At 36.3% G+C, this 17,042-nt stretch overlaps 1 protein-coding gene across 3 annotated transcripts in view; it reads right to left on the minus strand.

Annotated features, from left to right (window-relative positions):
• Plcb1 (phospholipase C beta 1) overlaps positions 1-17,042 on the minus strand; it is a 725,927-nt gene that overhangs the window by 195,518 nt on the left and 513,367 nt on the right. For all 3 annotated transcript variants that reach the window (XM_074074371.1, XM_074074370.1, XM_020160494.2), the window contains exons 8-9: positions 15,392-15,492; positions 13,385-13,551 (exon numbers count right to left, since the gene is read on the minus strand). In XM_074074371.1, the coding sequence (XP_073930472.1) occupies positions 13,385-13,551; positions 15,392-15,492 (268 nt within the window). The remainder of the gene's footprint in view (positions 1-13,384; positions 13,552-15,391; positions 15,493-17,042) is intronic.

Raw genomic sequence — 17,042 nt, forward strand, 5'->3', positions numbered from 1 at the left:
GAGTTTCAAGGAAAGAAAATGTGGTTGGCTGTGTATACACAGACAATATTTCTTTTTGGAATAATGGATTCTGACCTGAAAGAAAATATAACATGTAAGTGCAAGTCTGATAAGAAAGGAAGAAAAACAGAATGCCTTTGCAGAGTTTCATCAATCTGATCTATTTCCAGTACACTGGTTAAAAAACCTTTCTATGTAGCTTACTGTATGCAAAATTAACTCACTTCATCCTCACCATAACTCTACTAGTAGGTACTACTTCTATGCCTACCTTATAAATGAGATCCCTGAAGGAAGCATGTTCAAGGTCACATAAATCAGAAAGATATGTTGGGATTTGAGCCCAGGCAGTCAGACTCTGTGTCCTATAGCATTAACTGTGATGCTGATATACTGTAGAAGACGTCACACATTGTTTAATAATAGAAGGTAAAGAATAACAATAAAAATACTAATAAAAGGAACTACCATTACTAAGCACTGAGCACATGCCAGGCAAAGAAATTCTATGAGAGATGGACTTTTTAATTCCCATCTTCAGTTGAGTAAACTGAGGCTTAGAGAGGAACGTAACATGTCTAAGAACACACATTTAGCTTGAAAGTTGGACCAGGAGTGCATGCTGAGGCAGTGAAAAAGCAGATGGTTGTGGGTGGCACTGATCACGTTTATCCATATAACTCTCTCAGCACTGGCTGATAAGGGACATGGCTGATGGAAAGGAGAGCATTTAGCCTCATTGACAGTTGGCTTCAATCTTGTCACCCTGCATTTGTCCTAAAAATAGCCTTGAATGTGACCAAGGAAGAGTTTTTCCGTGATTTACTTATCTCTCGAAAATGTGCTTCTTTAATCTTTCTGTTAAAAGAAGCAGGGCTCTGGCAGACAAATGACCCATCTGGCAGAGGCATGAGGATTAGCTCTTTGATTTGAATTTGTCTATCAAGGTCCAAAATTCTTTTCCGGACTTAATTTACATTCTAATCTCTGCATGTAATTTATAGGCATCTTTTAGCATTTTTCTTCTCCAAGAGATGAGTCCAACATTTAGGAAGAAAAATAAAATACAACAGAGAACTTGTTATGCCAGCATAAGGAGAACAGAAATACTAAACAGAAGAGGTGACATGGTTTTGTGAGTTTTGCAAAAAAAAAGAAAGAACTATGTGAAGGTTAGCTTGAAAAAAATAAAAACAGACAAACACATGCAAATATATTTAAAAACCCTGCAGCAAAAGAGAAATTTTGCCTTGGAAGACAGATGGCCCATAAATCCACATAGAATCATCACGCAGTCAAAATGGGCTAACTGGACAATGTGTCTTCCAACAAGCATGGCACCAGCTTCATTCTATTGTGCCAAATGCCAATTAGGCAGGATCTGGCACTCATCTGTTTAGATGTTACTGGGATTAGGTGGTTGAGAATCCATTCATTATTGTTCAATCCTCACTCTTCTTGTAATGATACCAGAGTACACTGGAACACTACTGGCTTACCACCTCCTTAAATCACTGCCAAGCACAGCATTGAGAAGCTATTTCTTGGCTTACATTTATTCCTAATATTATATTATGACCCTGTGAATTCTTGCTAGCCCAACTTAGCGAAGTAAGTGCAGATGGCACTAATATCTTGTGGCTCACCAAAATCTACTTGCCTGCTTTCAGAAATAACCTATGAAATGTTCCCTTTTCAATTATCTCTGCTTGGGCACAACTTTCCTATTGAATATACCAACTATGTGTTTTGTGTAATATATGAACTTTGCTGGTTTACCTATTTTATCAATTTTTCTAGTCATGAACTAGAATGTGTCATACACATGTTCTCAAGCATCATTTTATCTTAAATTGAAAAGAATTATCCATTCTTATTCCATTTGGACCATAACTATGGACAAATATGGTTCTCAGTTAGGTGTGATCATGTCTACTATTGGCTCTGTGCAATTTTCTCAAAGCTTTTGCAGATCAGCACCCCCATCCCACTGTCACAGCATTCTGTGTCCCTGTAGTTTTTCCTGTACAAATAAGTTGTACTTGTTGATGTGGCTTGTGCGAAAGTTCTTAATAATAACACCTAACTTTGATTTAGACATTTTACAAAACAGTCTCACATCTTTGGATAAATAAATTCAAAGATATTTACTCCTCACTGTTCCATTTGGTAAGTTAAACAAAATTTTGTTATTTAACATGACAGAGAAACAAACTTTGACTCAAAGAAAATTCAACTGCCTTTTTAAGCTGTTATGGAGAGATAAAGACAGAATTTAGATCAGAAGCCTTAGTACTGTATGTAAAGACTACAATTGTATCATTCCTGACTTGTCCTTTAGAGTCAGAGGTTCTCAGAGGGTAGGAAAGACATTCCATCACATTTTATTACTGCATTGTCCCACTGTTCTGTGAGAGGAGCCTTTCCATAATGGTTCCTGACCATATGCAAAGGAAACAGAAATGTGCTAGGGCCTTAATAATCATGTCATTGTCATGTTTTTGGTCAAAATGGACATTGACTTTCTAAGGGCAATGACCATGACCTTCACTTTCTTTACATTTCTTCCAATGTCTAGCACCAAAGCAGGCCTGGGAGACATGGTCATTCATGCTTTATTCTGAGCTACTTAGGACATATTATCTCTTAGTGCCTTAAATGCCATCTGACTTTAATGTGTCTCTCATTTGGGCCTCTGCTCTGAAATGTTCACAAAGCATAACATAAAATGTCACTTTCCACTTCAGAAGTCACATTACATTCTTCCTCTGTACTTACTAGCCTGGGAGATCAAGAATGGCACCTTTCTATTGTGTAGCTCAAGGGTTGACACAGACAGTAAGGCTCTAACAAAAGTGGACGGAGTACTGGGCATGGTGGCACCCACCTGTAACCCCAGATACTCGAGAGGCTGAGGGAGGAGGATTGTGAGTTTGAGTCCAGTCCCAGTAACATAATGAGAACTTCCCACAAGACAAAAAAAGAAAAGTGAAAAAAAGTGTATCGAGTAAGTGAATGAATGAGTGAGCCTACAGTAGCATCAAGGTTTCCATTTGGGTCACAAATTCTACTCTTTTAGATTCTCACTAACTCTTAGCATATGGTCTTGATGAACTAGTCAAGTTCCTTAATGATCTGAAGACTGTTTCCTCAACATAAATTGGTGATAAAATAATAGACTTGAAGATTTATTCTGAGGTTTACACAAGATAATTAGCACATAACAAGCTTGGACAATTCCCTGAAGCTTACAAGAAAATAATAAATAAAATTTCTCTATCACATAATGGATACTCAATAGATATTTGCCAGATGAATATATCCAGATACATACAATTCTATCTTGGATTATAATTATTTGAGATATCATCTTCCCTCGGAATAATAGGCTTCTTGAGAAAAAAGACTTGATCTTGATGTTGCACTTCCTAGTAGCTCTTTTTAATTTTTAAAATTTTATTACCATTGTTATTATTTTTTAAAATTGAGACTGAGCCTTGCTATGTAGCCCAGGCTGGCCTCAAATATACAATGTAGCCTATCTTAGCCTCAACTTGTGATCTTTCCGTTTCAGTTTCCTGAGTGCTGGGAGTACAGTCATGTGCCACCATGTCTATCTCTATTAGTTCTTAAGTGAGGTAGGCAATACATGTTTGTTACATTAAAATGTCTGAGAGACTGTCCTGTATGTGTTAGAAAAAAAATACTTTAATGGGTATCTTGTACCTTGGAAGATCACTCCTTTGACATACTGGAGTTTCTTGTTATAGCTGAAAATCTGGGTGTGAAATCATTTTTATACTACCATGATCATGGTGAACACTATTTTGCTGGTAAATTGACTATTAACAAGTGTCTGGGTATTGTGGTATTGGGAGTCAAGTGCCTGTGGCTTTGTGGCCTTTCTTCCAGCACAGTATAAAATGCCAACTGCTGTTTTTGACTGAGCCAGAGTTCCACCCAACCCCTACTGAGAAGGGGAAAGGTATAATAATCAATAATTATCAATGTCATGTTCTGTTGGAAGAGTACATGGAGAGAATATGGAACACTCTCTTCTTTTTCCCAATAGCTTGTATATGAAATGGCAAGACAGCTTGGGAAGGCCTCATTTGATGAAGGAAAGAGGTATTAACAAAACTATAGGTTAGCTTACCATGCTCACTTCTCTATTCCTTGGGACTGACATTTGATTTTGCCTTTTACTATTTATATTTTTCCTGTCTGGCTATTTTCTGAACAAAGGAATTTCAGCTGTGACGAGACATGACTGTGGCTTTCTGGCTTGAGCTGAGTTGCTGAGCAGACGTTGAGATCACTGAAGGAAGGGTGGGAGGAAGAAAAAATCCAGGATTTCTGGGCTGGATCTTTGCTTCCACTCAGACCCAGTTCTTACCTCCTGGAAATGAAGGAAATGCAAAGAGGGAAGGGAATGTACTGGGAGTTGCCAAACCAACCCATGAACAATGGCCCCATAATAACTGTCCTGAAGAAAAGAGTTTTCTTTTTTTCATTCTTAGCCAATCTCAAATACTTCAGAGAAATCTATGAACAGAAGAAACATGGAGTTAAGAGGAGCGTGGAATGCACTCAGGAATGACAAAACCATTCTTCTGTGACCTTCCACACAGGCTAGAAAGTCAATAGGTGGAATTTAAATGGGATCTTAATCAATAAAATACCACAGTGACTTTCAGCTGCTTTTTCAGTGGAGTAAATTAAGGCATGAAAAGAATTAGTTATGTCGTATAGTTTTCATCTATCTTTGTCTTTTGGAAAGAAAAGCTGTCTCATTCAAGTTGACTTTGTTCATTCAGTTCCTCAATTGCTAAGCAAATAATTTACATAAGCATGTTAAAATGGCCATTACCTTAACAGTGAGACTGATCTTTAAGCCAGTCAATATTTCCTCCAGATCAGAGGTTTTTAAACTGAGCAGCTTGCATCACCTGAGGTTTTGCCAAAAGTACCCGCAGAGCAAGGAATGAGCAGCAGGGGTGCAGGGGAAGGACTATATTTCAGGCTTCTCTACTCAACCAAAACAATGCTTTTAAAGCTTTCCCTAAGATATTGGCCTTTCCTGTTCAGACTTTGTTAGAAGAAACAAACCCAAATAAAGGATGTTATGTCAAGGACAAGTTTGAGAACCACTGCTATACATGCCAATAGCTAACTTCCAAGTCAGTACTGCATCTCTTTTCTAAGTAAGTGCTGGTGGAGGACCTGATGTGAGAATCTAGAGTAACATCAATGAGCAAAGAAAATATGAACATGCTCACAGTATTGCCCCTTCCTTACCTGCCCGGAAGACTGGAAAGTTAGGTTACATGGCTAACTCTCTTGTAAACAGGAAATCCCATAATTTGAAGTTACTGCTCAGTGCTTCATGAATGTTCACAACTAAGACAATTATATGATATGTTGGAAGGAATGAGTTGTGTGCATAGGTCCTTTCCATTTTTTTCTCCCTCTTTGTGCTCAGCTAATCCCACCTTTCACTGCTGATTCTGTTAGAACTATTACTTGCTCAAGTCTAGGGTCTTCCAAACGCAGGTTCTGAGACAAGTATTTAGGTGCAAGTACTTTATTTGGAAGCTTTTCCCAGAAAACAAGAGAAGTAGAAAGGGAGGAAAGGTGGTTAGCAGGCAGATTATGGTTGGAATAATTAGGACTCAATCCCACTGAGGGACTCTGGAAGCAACTGGAGAACCTACTGGGGACATGATGTCCCAGGGAATTTCAGACTGGCTGTGATCAGACTGAGAGAAAGTCACAGAGGACACTGCTGGCTGGATTGGAACACTGAGTGCCAAGAGACATGGGAAGAGCACCAATGCCGGCTATGATGCTGGTGCCATCCTATTTTACAGATGAGGAACCTGAAGACTGAGCAAGTAAAGTCACTTGCCTGAGATTTTCTGGGTGCCACTAGTTTTTTTCTTTTTGTTTAATTTTGGCATGTTTGATCTCTCAAAGATGCACAATAGTGATTATATTAAGAATTCTCATTTTCAAGTTCTACCTAGAAAAAGAGAAATGGTGCTGGGAAAATATGATTTAAAAATTACTAGGAAGTTAAGTGATAACAAAGTAAATACTAAGAATCAAGTTTAAATTCTCATGCTTAAAACTATAGTATATTTCAACTTAAAATATGTATAAAATTATTGAGTCAGAAAGGAACCTTCAGGTACACAAATATAACATGTCATATACTTTTTCAGGTTTTATTGTTAAATAATTCCAACACATACTTTTGCTTTTTTTTTTTTTTTGAGTCAAGGATTCACTATGTAGCTCAAATTAGCCTGGAATTTGCTATGGAATCCATCCAGGATGGCCTCAAACTTGTGATCCTCAGCTTCCCAAGTTCTGATATTACAGGCATGTACCACCACATGGACTTCTAAGACAACTAAGCCTATATAATAAGCCAAGTAGAAGCAATGGTTAGTAATGCTTGCCAAAGCTCCAAATGTTATTTTCAGGCCCATAAATGGTTTGGAATAATTTAGTGTACATAAATTCTGGCAATTATTTTGTGTTAGTTCAAGTCAACTCTGATAGTGGACAACAGGTAATATACACAACCTTCCTCTCCATGAACATTCTGCTTAATTCTTGGAGCAATTCTATTAGGAAATCATTTGAAAGAAGAGAAAACTGCAGCATGAGGCTGGTCAAAGAGGTTAAATGGCTCCTAAGGTAAGAAAAAGAATGATGATCAGTTGTTAATTTCTGGCCCAGGTTGCATGGGATCTACTGCTGTTACCATTCCTCCTTTTTCTAGGTAGCACATCCTGTTTAAACTCTGGGGAACTATTTTTTTTCTCTTGTCACTTAGTGATTCCACTAAGTGATTTCTAGTTTAGGTAGATGATCTGTCATTGGCTCTAGGAAGAGTCATGTGACCTAAGCTCCTCCAATTGTTTTATTCCATCTTACAGGACATAGTAACTCTAGTTCAGTCTTGGACAACTTTAGCCAGATTCAGGATTCTGGGACTTTTGATAGACTACAAGTAAAAATTGTCCCTGTAGACAGAGATTGCTGAGTTGATAAGCCTGGAGTTGTTGTCTTGTTACTTTGAGAATTGTCCAAGAATTTATAGCCAGTACAGAAAAAGTGATGAGAAATGAAGAAAGATAACTCTTTTTGTTGTTGTTAGCAACAAGTTTTAAAAATTGTACATATTATATATTTCTGGAGTACAATATGAGTTTTTGATATATGACTACATTGTGGAATGAGTAAATAAAGCAAATTAACACATCTACCACCTCATGTATTTTTTTATGGTAAAAATATTTAAAATCCTTTCTTTTAGCAATTTTGAAGTTTACCATATTATTTATTATAGTTATTCTGGGAAATATATGACTAAGGTTTATTTCTCCTATGTAACTCAACTTTTGTAACCTTTGATCAACATGTCCTCTTTTCCCCATCCACCCCCCTCAACCTCGCATAAACGCCATTCCATCCTCTACTTCTCTGAGTTCTTTTGTAGATTCTGAATGAAAATAAGTGAAATCATTCTGTATTTGAGGAAAGACAATTCTTGATGATGTCGTTTAAGTGCCTGGATACAGTCACACCTGAAGCCGTTAACACCTTGACTTTTTGTTTGCAGGTGGTACCAGTAAATTCTTCTTTGTGCTCTTCAGTTCGAGTTATGTTTCTGTCATTTTTCAAGTGGAGTTCTGCCTAATACTACAGATTTCAATATTCCTGAGGTTCAGAACTCTATTACACTCTGCCTGCTCCTTGGTGTTGATAGTAATGCTACAATGTAATTCAATCATATCAGTATTTAAAATAAAACAATATTGAAAACACAAGAGTTACTTCTACTGATACAATCATTGTTAGCTTAGGTCTATTTGGAGGGAAAATGTTTGCTATACCTGAACTTCTACTGCTTTGCTTAAAACCAAATTACTGTGCCATTATAATTTTGAGTTCATTTCAACTATCAAACAATTGACTCAGTAAGCACTGATCAAATGCTAACAGGGATTATACGGCTTCATTTTTTTCTGATTTAACTGCAAGAAAGAAGGGGAGGCTCTTCTACAATACACTTTATAAAAATTTAAGAGGAGGAACTGATGATAAAAAAAGGAATGGGGCTTGAAACACCTGCTAATATTGTAATCTGCTACATTAATTTAATGATTTAGCAAATAGTCATACACACCTGCTCTTCACAGAAGAATAAAAGCATAAGCAAATTCAACTGTTTATTTTTGGTTTGGAAGTTTAAGCAAAATTTGGCATTCATTTCTAATTGAATCTTGAGGTCTATATTTTGTTTTCAAAGGCATCAATATAGTTATTTTATTTTTATGCTAATTTTAACTCACTGTCATTTTTCTGAAAAGTATATGCTATTAAAAAAGTAACTGTTTGGGAGCCATTAGTCTTCAACTTTGACATTCATGACCTTTTTGTTTGGAAGAGGCAGGGGTCATTGTGAAGTCCTGTGTCAAGCATATTAAAGTCTACAGAGCAAACAACTTGGCAAGGAAGAAACCTTTGCTTACTGGGTCTGTAGCATTTTTAAATGTATGATTGAATGTTGTAAAAACAAGCTAAACTCCCTTGGGAATAGCATCCTCTATGACAAGATTCAAATTCTCTCTTTGTGGAACCCAAATATGTGACTATTTGGTTTAGGATGCACAGAATTATTTATAACCAATGCACACATCTCCCTAAATAGAAGTTCCAGTTTAGAAATGTGACCAAAATGCTAACTACAGCAGACCCACAATGCATCAAAGTCCATCATCTCTTCTGGGTTTTCATTTCTCACTTTTGTGTGTTACACATTTAGTCAACTAGCTAATAGTCAGCATTAGTATTTAGACTTTTGGTCACATTGAAAATGCTTCATTTCACTTAAAAATTATATGAAATGCATATATAAAAACTAAACATATTTCAGCTTTGTGTATTATTTGCTTATTCAAAACCTAGATTAAAATATATTTCTTGGTGTCAGATTACATATATATGTGCCTATGTATATTTAAGTTATATATATTATGTATGCATCTTATGCCTCTGATTTTATAACAAATGTAGGCAATATAAAAATGCCTTTCTCAGGTGAATAAGACTGCATTTGTGGGTCAATACTGAGATCAACACCGTTTTAACTAATTCTTGGGCACATTTAGGAACTTGTCAAAATGAAAGTATCAGACAAAAATTGTAATGTGATATTCAACTTCCCTATTTCCATATGTGTTTGTTGATTAAAATGTGTGAGTTGCTTAACTAAAAGGTAACAATTGGTGTTTTGAAGTACACATTGGTATCAACTCTTAGGAAAGTCATTTAACCTCAGGGCCTTGGCTTGCCTCTTTGCAAAATGTTAATGTGCATTTTTAAAGTTGCTTAATAAATGAAAGCCATTTCCTTGCAGACCCATACCAGGCATTATGGTGTAGTCAGAAAAAGCTTTCCTAAATTGTACTTTGCTGAGGTTTTCTCATAGTTACTAAATACATAAAGAAGACACCAAAAGGAGGCTCTGAAAAAATATCATAAAGTCAAACATCAATTGTTATGAACACAAAAGTAAAAATCAATTTTCATCCTTAGAAAAAGTATTTCAAACTCTTAGTTACTAAGGAATTACAGTCCAATCCAGCAATTTCTCAGCTTTACAAATAAATTTAAAAATCATTATCTTTTTGACTATGAAATAACAGTTAACACAAGAAAACAATCTTCTGTAGTCTTCTTTGTTGGCATTAACACAGAAAAAGCAGCAAACAAATGACTTGGTATAAAATAGCTCAGGTTCAATGTTATGTTCTTACTCAAGGTTTTGTGTTAAGAAATAAATGCTGTGATTGAAAAATAAGATTTACTCTGGGAAGCTAATGGAAAATTTAGGAAAACAATAGTTGTGGCCCTGTGTCTAAGTGTAATTTTCTGTCCTTATATTCAGATTTATTTTTTATTTTATTTTATTTTTTTTTTATTCATATGTGCATACAAGGCTTGGATCATTTCTCCCCCCTGCCCCCACCCCCTCCCTTACCACCCACTCCGCCCCCTCCCTCTCCCCCTGACCCCCTCAATACCCAGCAGAAACTATTTTGCCCTTATTTCTAATTTTGTTGTAGAGAGAGTATAAGCCATAATAGGAAGGAACAAGGGTTTTTGCTGGTTGAGATAAGGATAGCTATGCAGGGCATTGACTCACATTGATTTCCTGTGCGTGTGTGTTACCTTCTAGGTTAATTCTTTTCATATTCAGATTTAGTTGGTGAATCTTAAAGTTCTGTTTTAAGTTTCCTTGGTGCTTAGTATATGAATGTTCTAAAAATATTTGTTGAATACATGAGTGAATGCATAAAAGAACACAATCCTCTATCCCTAGATGATCTTGCATTCATCCCTACTGAAATTATTTAGCTGGACTGTTACCTCTTCTGGAACCTTCCCTACAAGCAGGACATCTCTCCATCTTCCTGCTTACTGCCCTTTCTCTGTATCTCATAGCTCTGCACTTCAGTGTGGTCCCAGGTCCAGCAGAGTCAGCATCATCTAGTAACTTATTAGAAATGTTGATTTTAGAATCTGCATTTTAACAAGGCCACAGGTGATTCTTGTGCACACTAGAATTTGAGCAGTGATAATTATTATATTTATACCATAACTGTTAAAAAAGAGTGACAGCCTTTAAGTACTTTTCCTTTGTTTATTTAGACAAGGTCTTGCTATGTAGTCCATAGTGGACTTGAACTTGTGATCCTCCTGTCTTAGCCTCAAGAGTACTGGGATTACAGATATGCACCACCATACTTGGTGAGTACAAGCCTTAGATGCATAGATTTTTGGAAGCAGTGGGGGTTGAACTCAGGACCTCATGCTTGCTAGGCAGGCATTCTGACCACTTGGGTCATACTACCAGCCCAGATGCATAGATTATATCTTTGTGTCTGTCACTGACCACTGCTTCTTGCTTCTTGTTAAAAGTTTATCGAATGTCAAAATCATGAATGAGTGAAGGAGGTTTGGTTGTAAACCTGAGTTTACAGGGCTAGATTCCCAGAGATCATGTGCTCCCTCCAGCAGTATTTGGCTTACTTTAAATAATGATAATAATAATCTATGTTATTTATGGAATGACTAATGGGTGCTGAGCTAAATGTTAAAATGCATAATCTTACTTTATCTTTAAGATAAGGCAATTATTACAAGTTTCTTTTTGTGTACATGCCTTAGAGTTGAAGTGATCATACTAAGGTCTTATAAGTAGACTAGCTGACTCCTGGAGAGGTGAATTTCTTCCCTATAGATGTGGAAGGAACAGAGCAACAGATCTAGCCAGCCAGACCTGTGTCATTGGAGTCCTGTGGGGGTGACAGAAGGCATATCTCCTATGCTAGTAGGAGTTGGTCCTCGCCACATGTACATTTTGAACTCCAAAAGTCTCTGCCCTGCCAAGGTGCTAGAGGAAGCTTTTGGCGGAGAGGAGAACACCAGGGGACATTCTTAAGTGATAAGCTGAGGCACAGGGTGCTTTATGTCAGTGATTAGATCAGACTTTCAAACCTTAATTAAATATTAAATAAATTAAATATTGCATCATGAGTATATGCTGGGGGGAAAAAGAGTCTAAGGCTCTTTTTTCCAACATCTTGTGATCTCCTAGAAAAAAATAGATGAAAACACCTAAAGAATTAAAACTACACTTCAATACATTGAGTAAACACTGATCTAATCAGAAGACACTCTTCTTTATAAATGCTTTTCAAATATTACTTACTTCTAAATTCACAAGCCAATCAAGACTTCTTTCCCTTCAATTCTGAAGTATTTAAGGCACAGAGCAGTTAAGTACCAAGACCATGTAACAAGTGAGGTAGATCCCAGCTTTGAAACTGTGAGTGGAAACAATGTTCTATGTTGCCTCCCTATAATTGAGATTAAGAGTGATTACAAGTGGCTCATGACTAATATCATTAAGTCATAGGAAATCAAAGAAAGTGAATTTAAAAATCTACCTAAATTTTGTGTGTCTGTTGTGATTGTGATGTTCATACTTTTTACACTTACAAAATGGCATTAAATAATCTTGCAAATGCTAGGAGGTAACATCTTAATTTCCATCAGAATCAGCGTTGGTTTTTCTAGGATCATAGGTTTTTACAATAAACTATCACAGTTTTTCCTTTGTACCTTCTACTTATCTAAGTCATCAGTGAGTGATGTACGGAGGTATCATGAACCTGCTGAAGTGTGAGCTATCAGCAATGTGGCGGGAAGGGAGGTAAAAGGGCAAAGTCTATGGTTTGGAGGCCTCATTGGTTTCACAAAAGCCTTTTGTTTTCACTATGTCATGGGCTAGTCATTTTGAGAAGTCATGCTAGATCTGTTGTAACACTGTGTTAGTTGTTTTTGGAGAAGTTTTGATTTCAAAGGGAAATGCCAAGCTATGTAGGCAAAAGCTTCTCCAAGCAGTTGCTTCCTGCTTGATGATAAGGAGAATTCAAAGAGCTAATTAGGGAAGAAAAGGCATCATATTTAAGTAGAGTTGGAGGAGCAGGCCTGCCTATGGTAGGACACTGTTGGGCAAGTTGCCTCCTTTGACCAATATCACCTCCACACCAATAATAAGAAAAATAACAGAAATAAAAGCAAAGTACTTGACCAATAAAATAAACAGAATTTAAAAATATCATCTGTAAATTCACAATTCATGATGCGTAGAAGAAGTAAGATACTATTTTATTCTTAATACATCCATTCATTTTCTATTTAGAGGGCCATTTCTAGAATAAGTACAATGAGTGATGAGACTTTTAAATCTACTTTTATGATAACTATTCTTATAAGCTTGCTAAAGCTATCTCTGTTGCTATATAAATTGCCCACATATTATCATGCAATATTTCTCAATAATACTTTGTTTCCTCACCTAGACAATTTTCAATAATATCAGTTATAACACACCAATGTTCTAAGTGAAGACATTTCAATACAGATGAGACTTAGTCCTCTGGATTGAAACAGTCTTGTTTGGAGACAATACTGTCACAAATAATTGAAAGCTCCCAGTAATTAGTTCTCATGATATTTTGGCAATTAATTTCTCTAGAATAAAAAATATAAATTTATCAATAACTTTCAAGCAACTTAGAACTGCCTTTCTGATATTAATTTTTGGACTTACATATTTTTTGCACTACACTACAAATTTCCTTTGGGCTAAGTCAGCAGTGATTTCATACAGAAAGGAAAGCAAGCATACAAATAGGGAAAACTGACCTAAACAAACTCTGATGTCCGTAAATACCAGTGTGACCCATTCACAGCTGGAAACAAAAGCTTCTTGCTGAAATGAAACAAGTTTACTAACCTTTTTTGGCGAGGCTGTTGTTGGGTTCATACTTCTCAATCAATACTTGGACTTGCTCTTGTTTCAGAGGTGGGTAAAGTATTTCATTTAGCCGGGGATCTCGCTGCTTAAGGTTGATAAAATCCATCATCTGATCAACAGTAAGGTATGGTTTGCTTTTGGCACCACTAAAAACAATTTATAAAACCCAAGAAATTACAATATTTTTCTACCAAGACTTATTTATGCATTTAGCTACAGGAGAACAAGATTCTACCATACTTGAAAAACATATATTACATTGAAATTCTTACCTTGCCCTATAAATATGATGCTGCTCCACCATAGTTTCTGCATCTCTGTGGGCTACACATTACTTTTTGTAATCACTATTACTAAATTCCAATACCCATGAACTGTATCAGATGCCTAAGAAAATCCACAGTTAGAAAACACTGCATGGTATGTGCAAGATGCACTCTAACTTGAACACAGAAGTGTGGATTGTTTTCTGATTTTTTTTTGTGGGGGGGTACCGGGGTTTTGAATTTAGGGCCATGTGATTGCTAGGCAGGTGCTCTACAACTTGAGCCAGGCCTCCAGCTCTGTTTGTTTGTTTGCTTTTGTTATTTTTCTGGTAGGGTCTTACGTGGGGCTGACCTGGACTGTGATCTTCCTACCTATGCCTTCCAAGTAGCTGGGATCACAGTGGATGCTACCATACCTGGTTTATTAATTGAGATGGGATCTCATTCACTTTTTGCTGGGTTGGCCTGTAATAGTTGTCTTCACAGTCTCTGCCTTCTTAGTTGATGGGATTATAGGTAGAGCCACTGCACTGTTTTTTTATTATAACACTAAAATTATGATTTAGTCATCAAACTGCCATATCCCACTTAGTCATTTGAAGATGTATTTATTACTCATGACTTTAAAAGTAAACAACCTACTTAGGTGCATTATTCATTTCATTAAAGTTATGGCTTCAGAAGAGTAGTGTATGGTTTCCTCAAAGTAGTGCAATTCAAATTACCCATTTCAATTTTATTCATGGCCTAAAGGTAAGTTCAATGGCCTAAAGGTAAGTTCAATGGTAAATAACTACTGCAGATGGTAAATAAGTATTTCCTGGCAGTGAACATCACAAAGAAAAATATATTCAATGTGTGATACCATTCTCAACAGCACCATTTGCCTATATTCCTCTTTATCAATTCCAGATTGCTTTTCAGTCATTATATGAATTCTAATACAAGAAAGGTAAATTGCTACTTCCCCACATATGCCTTGACATTTTGATTTGTTTCTTTTGTTTTCAATCTTCTTAAAAAAATCATGACTATATAAGAGTTTATAACTTCTTCTTCTTCTTCTTCTTTTTTTGGTGTTGCTGGGGTTTGAACTTGGAGCCTTGCACATGCTAGGCAGGTATGCTACCACTTAAGCCACATCCCAGCCCTTTTTTTGCATTAGTTATTTTTTAGTTAGATTTTTGTGCTTTATCCCAAAGGGTTGGCACCAGACCACAATCCTCTGATCTCTGCCTCATGAATAGCTGGGATTACAGATGTTTGCCACCATGTCTGACTCCATAAATTTATAATATCTAACTTAAAAGAAAATAATTTTCCTGGTAGAAAGGTTCTTAATAATCCAAACTTTAATTCCACTAATTTGATTCAAAGAGACGAAATGAGAAATAATTCTGCTACACGAGTCTATTTCCTTTAAGAACAACATGCCTTCCTATTTTAGCTATGGTCTTCAAACCCCACAGAGCCACCTGAGCATACTAAAGCATGACAGCTAGCAGTAAATCATAGTAAACATTTGCCCATCAATAGCAGTGGTTGCATCTCAGATCCAAGACTGTGTGACCACGTCCAACACATCACCTGGAAGCATTGATCTTAGACATGGTGTGTAGTGTTCATCCATCTCCCTCTAGTGCTGTTCAAACTTCTGCCCTAACCACCCCAAGTATAAGTGAAAGCTGAAAAAGAAGTGGATTAAAATGGATTATCTTACAATTCAGAAAAGATGTTATCAATTTCAGGTCGGGGGCAAAGGTTGTTCAGGAAAACTCTGTACACATCTGGAGTGAAATCCTCTTGAGGTATTGAGTCATTCTGGGAAATAAAACAACAGGATCAGCAAATGGTCTCTTTCTTTCTCTAACATTCTCCTTCCCTGATTGTTCTTTCTATATCTTTTCTTCCTTCTTCCATTTTCCCTCCCTCTCCTGCTTCTCCCTTTGTCCTTCCCTCCCTCCCTCCCTCCCTCTGTCACCCCATGAGGGATGTCAGGGTAAACATTCCAAAGACATCTATGAGGCCACTGTAAAGTTCATATGGACACTGACTTCATGTTGTCAAAATCCTTATTTTTGTTGCTTTTGAATTTTAATGTAAGCCTAGTAATTTTCTCCTGCTGAAGGGATGTTAAGGTAATTTCCTAAGTGCATTTATTAAAATAAGTTAGACCGAAGAAAGACAGGATCTGTTTAGCAGGAATTTTTAGCCTTCTTCTTTTTTCCTTTTTTTCCTGGCTTGAATCTTTTGCTTTGTAAAACTGAGGTAAGGTATACATAATGTGAAATTTACCACTTTAGCCATTTTTAAGTTTGCAGATCAGTGGCATGAAATATATGCTCATTGTTGTGTTTTTTGTCAGGCTATTGAATGAATATTTTTTAAAGTGATGACCCTAGAGACAGACATTGTCAAAATGAAAACATAAATTCTAATTTTGACTCTTTTTTTTTTCAAACAATGTTCCCTCTGGTTTAAATAATCTGATAAGTTGTAAAGCAGTTTTCATAAGTAGGACAGCATCAGTCATTATTTGTCACTGATTGCTCCTGGTTCTATTGTTTGAAAAGCAAGTCAAACACCACTTCTATGGCTTATGTTTTCTGTTTGGTTGGGCTGCCATGGAAACCGGAAGTATGTATTCAAGCCTTTGTTAACAGGAAGAACATATTTCACGCACTTTTCCTATTTCAGGTATGTGTTTATATGATTATTTTTACTTTTGAGACCCTAAACCAAAGAAAACGCCCTTCCTTTTAGAATATTCATAGGTTTTGAACTGTACTTTTATAGAAATTTCCAAAAGTCATTGATTTATTGTCTGAAATTGTATACTGCTTACTAAGAGATTAGAAAATTTAGCTCACCACTTAGGAGATAACAAAAGACCCATATTTGTGGAATTAATGAATGAAGTAATATTTTCCTTTACTAAATTCACTTAAAGAGCAGGAAAAACATCTTTTTGCAAAATAAATTTCAAGAAAACCAAACAACACATGAGTAACTTAACATGGAGAGATACTTGCTGCCATTAGTCTTAGGCTACTTGCATTTATATGCTTGTGTGAAAACAGAAGTACAAAACCCATCAACAATTTGCTAACAGAGGGAGAGTTGGAGGAATGGAGAGGGTGAATTTGATCAAAATGCACATTTTATCATGTATGGAACTATTATAATGAAACCCCTTTTACAATTAATATGCACTAATTTAAATAAACCTTAGGCTATTTGGACACAAGCTTTCAAGTCATGAGCACAAGGGATCAAATCCAAGAATGAGAAACTTTCATGGATTGTTTTGCTGATGTTTTGCCAGTAAAAATGGGGACACATAGAATTTATAAACACGTTTCCAAAATTCA

Source organism: Castor canadensis, chromosome 5 (genome assembly GCF_047511655.1).
Source record: "Castor canadensis chromosome 5, mCasCan1.hap1v2, whole genome shotgun sequence".
Classification (NCBI taxonomy): Eukaryota; Metazoa; Chordata; class Mammalia; order Rodentia; family Castoridae; genus Castor; species Castor canadensis.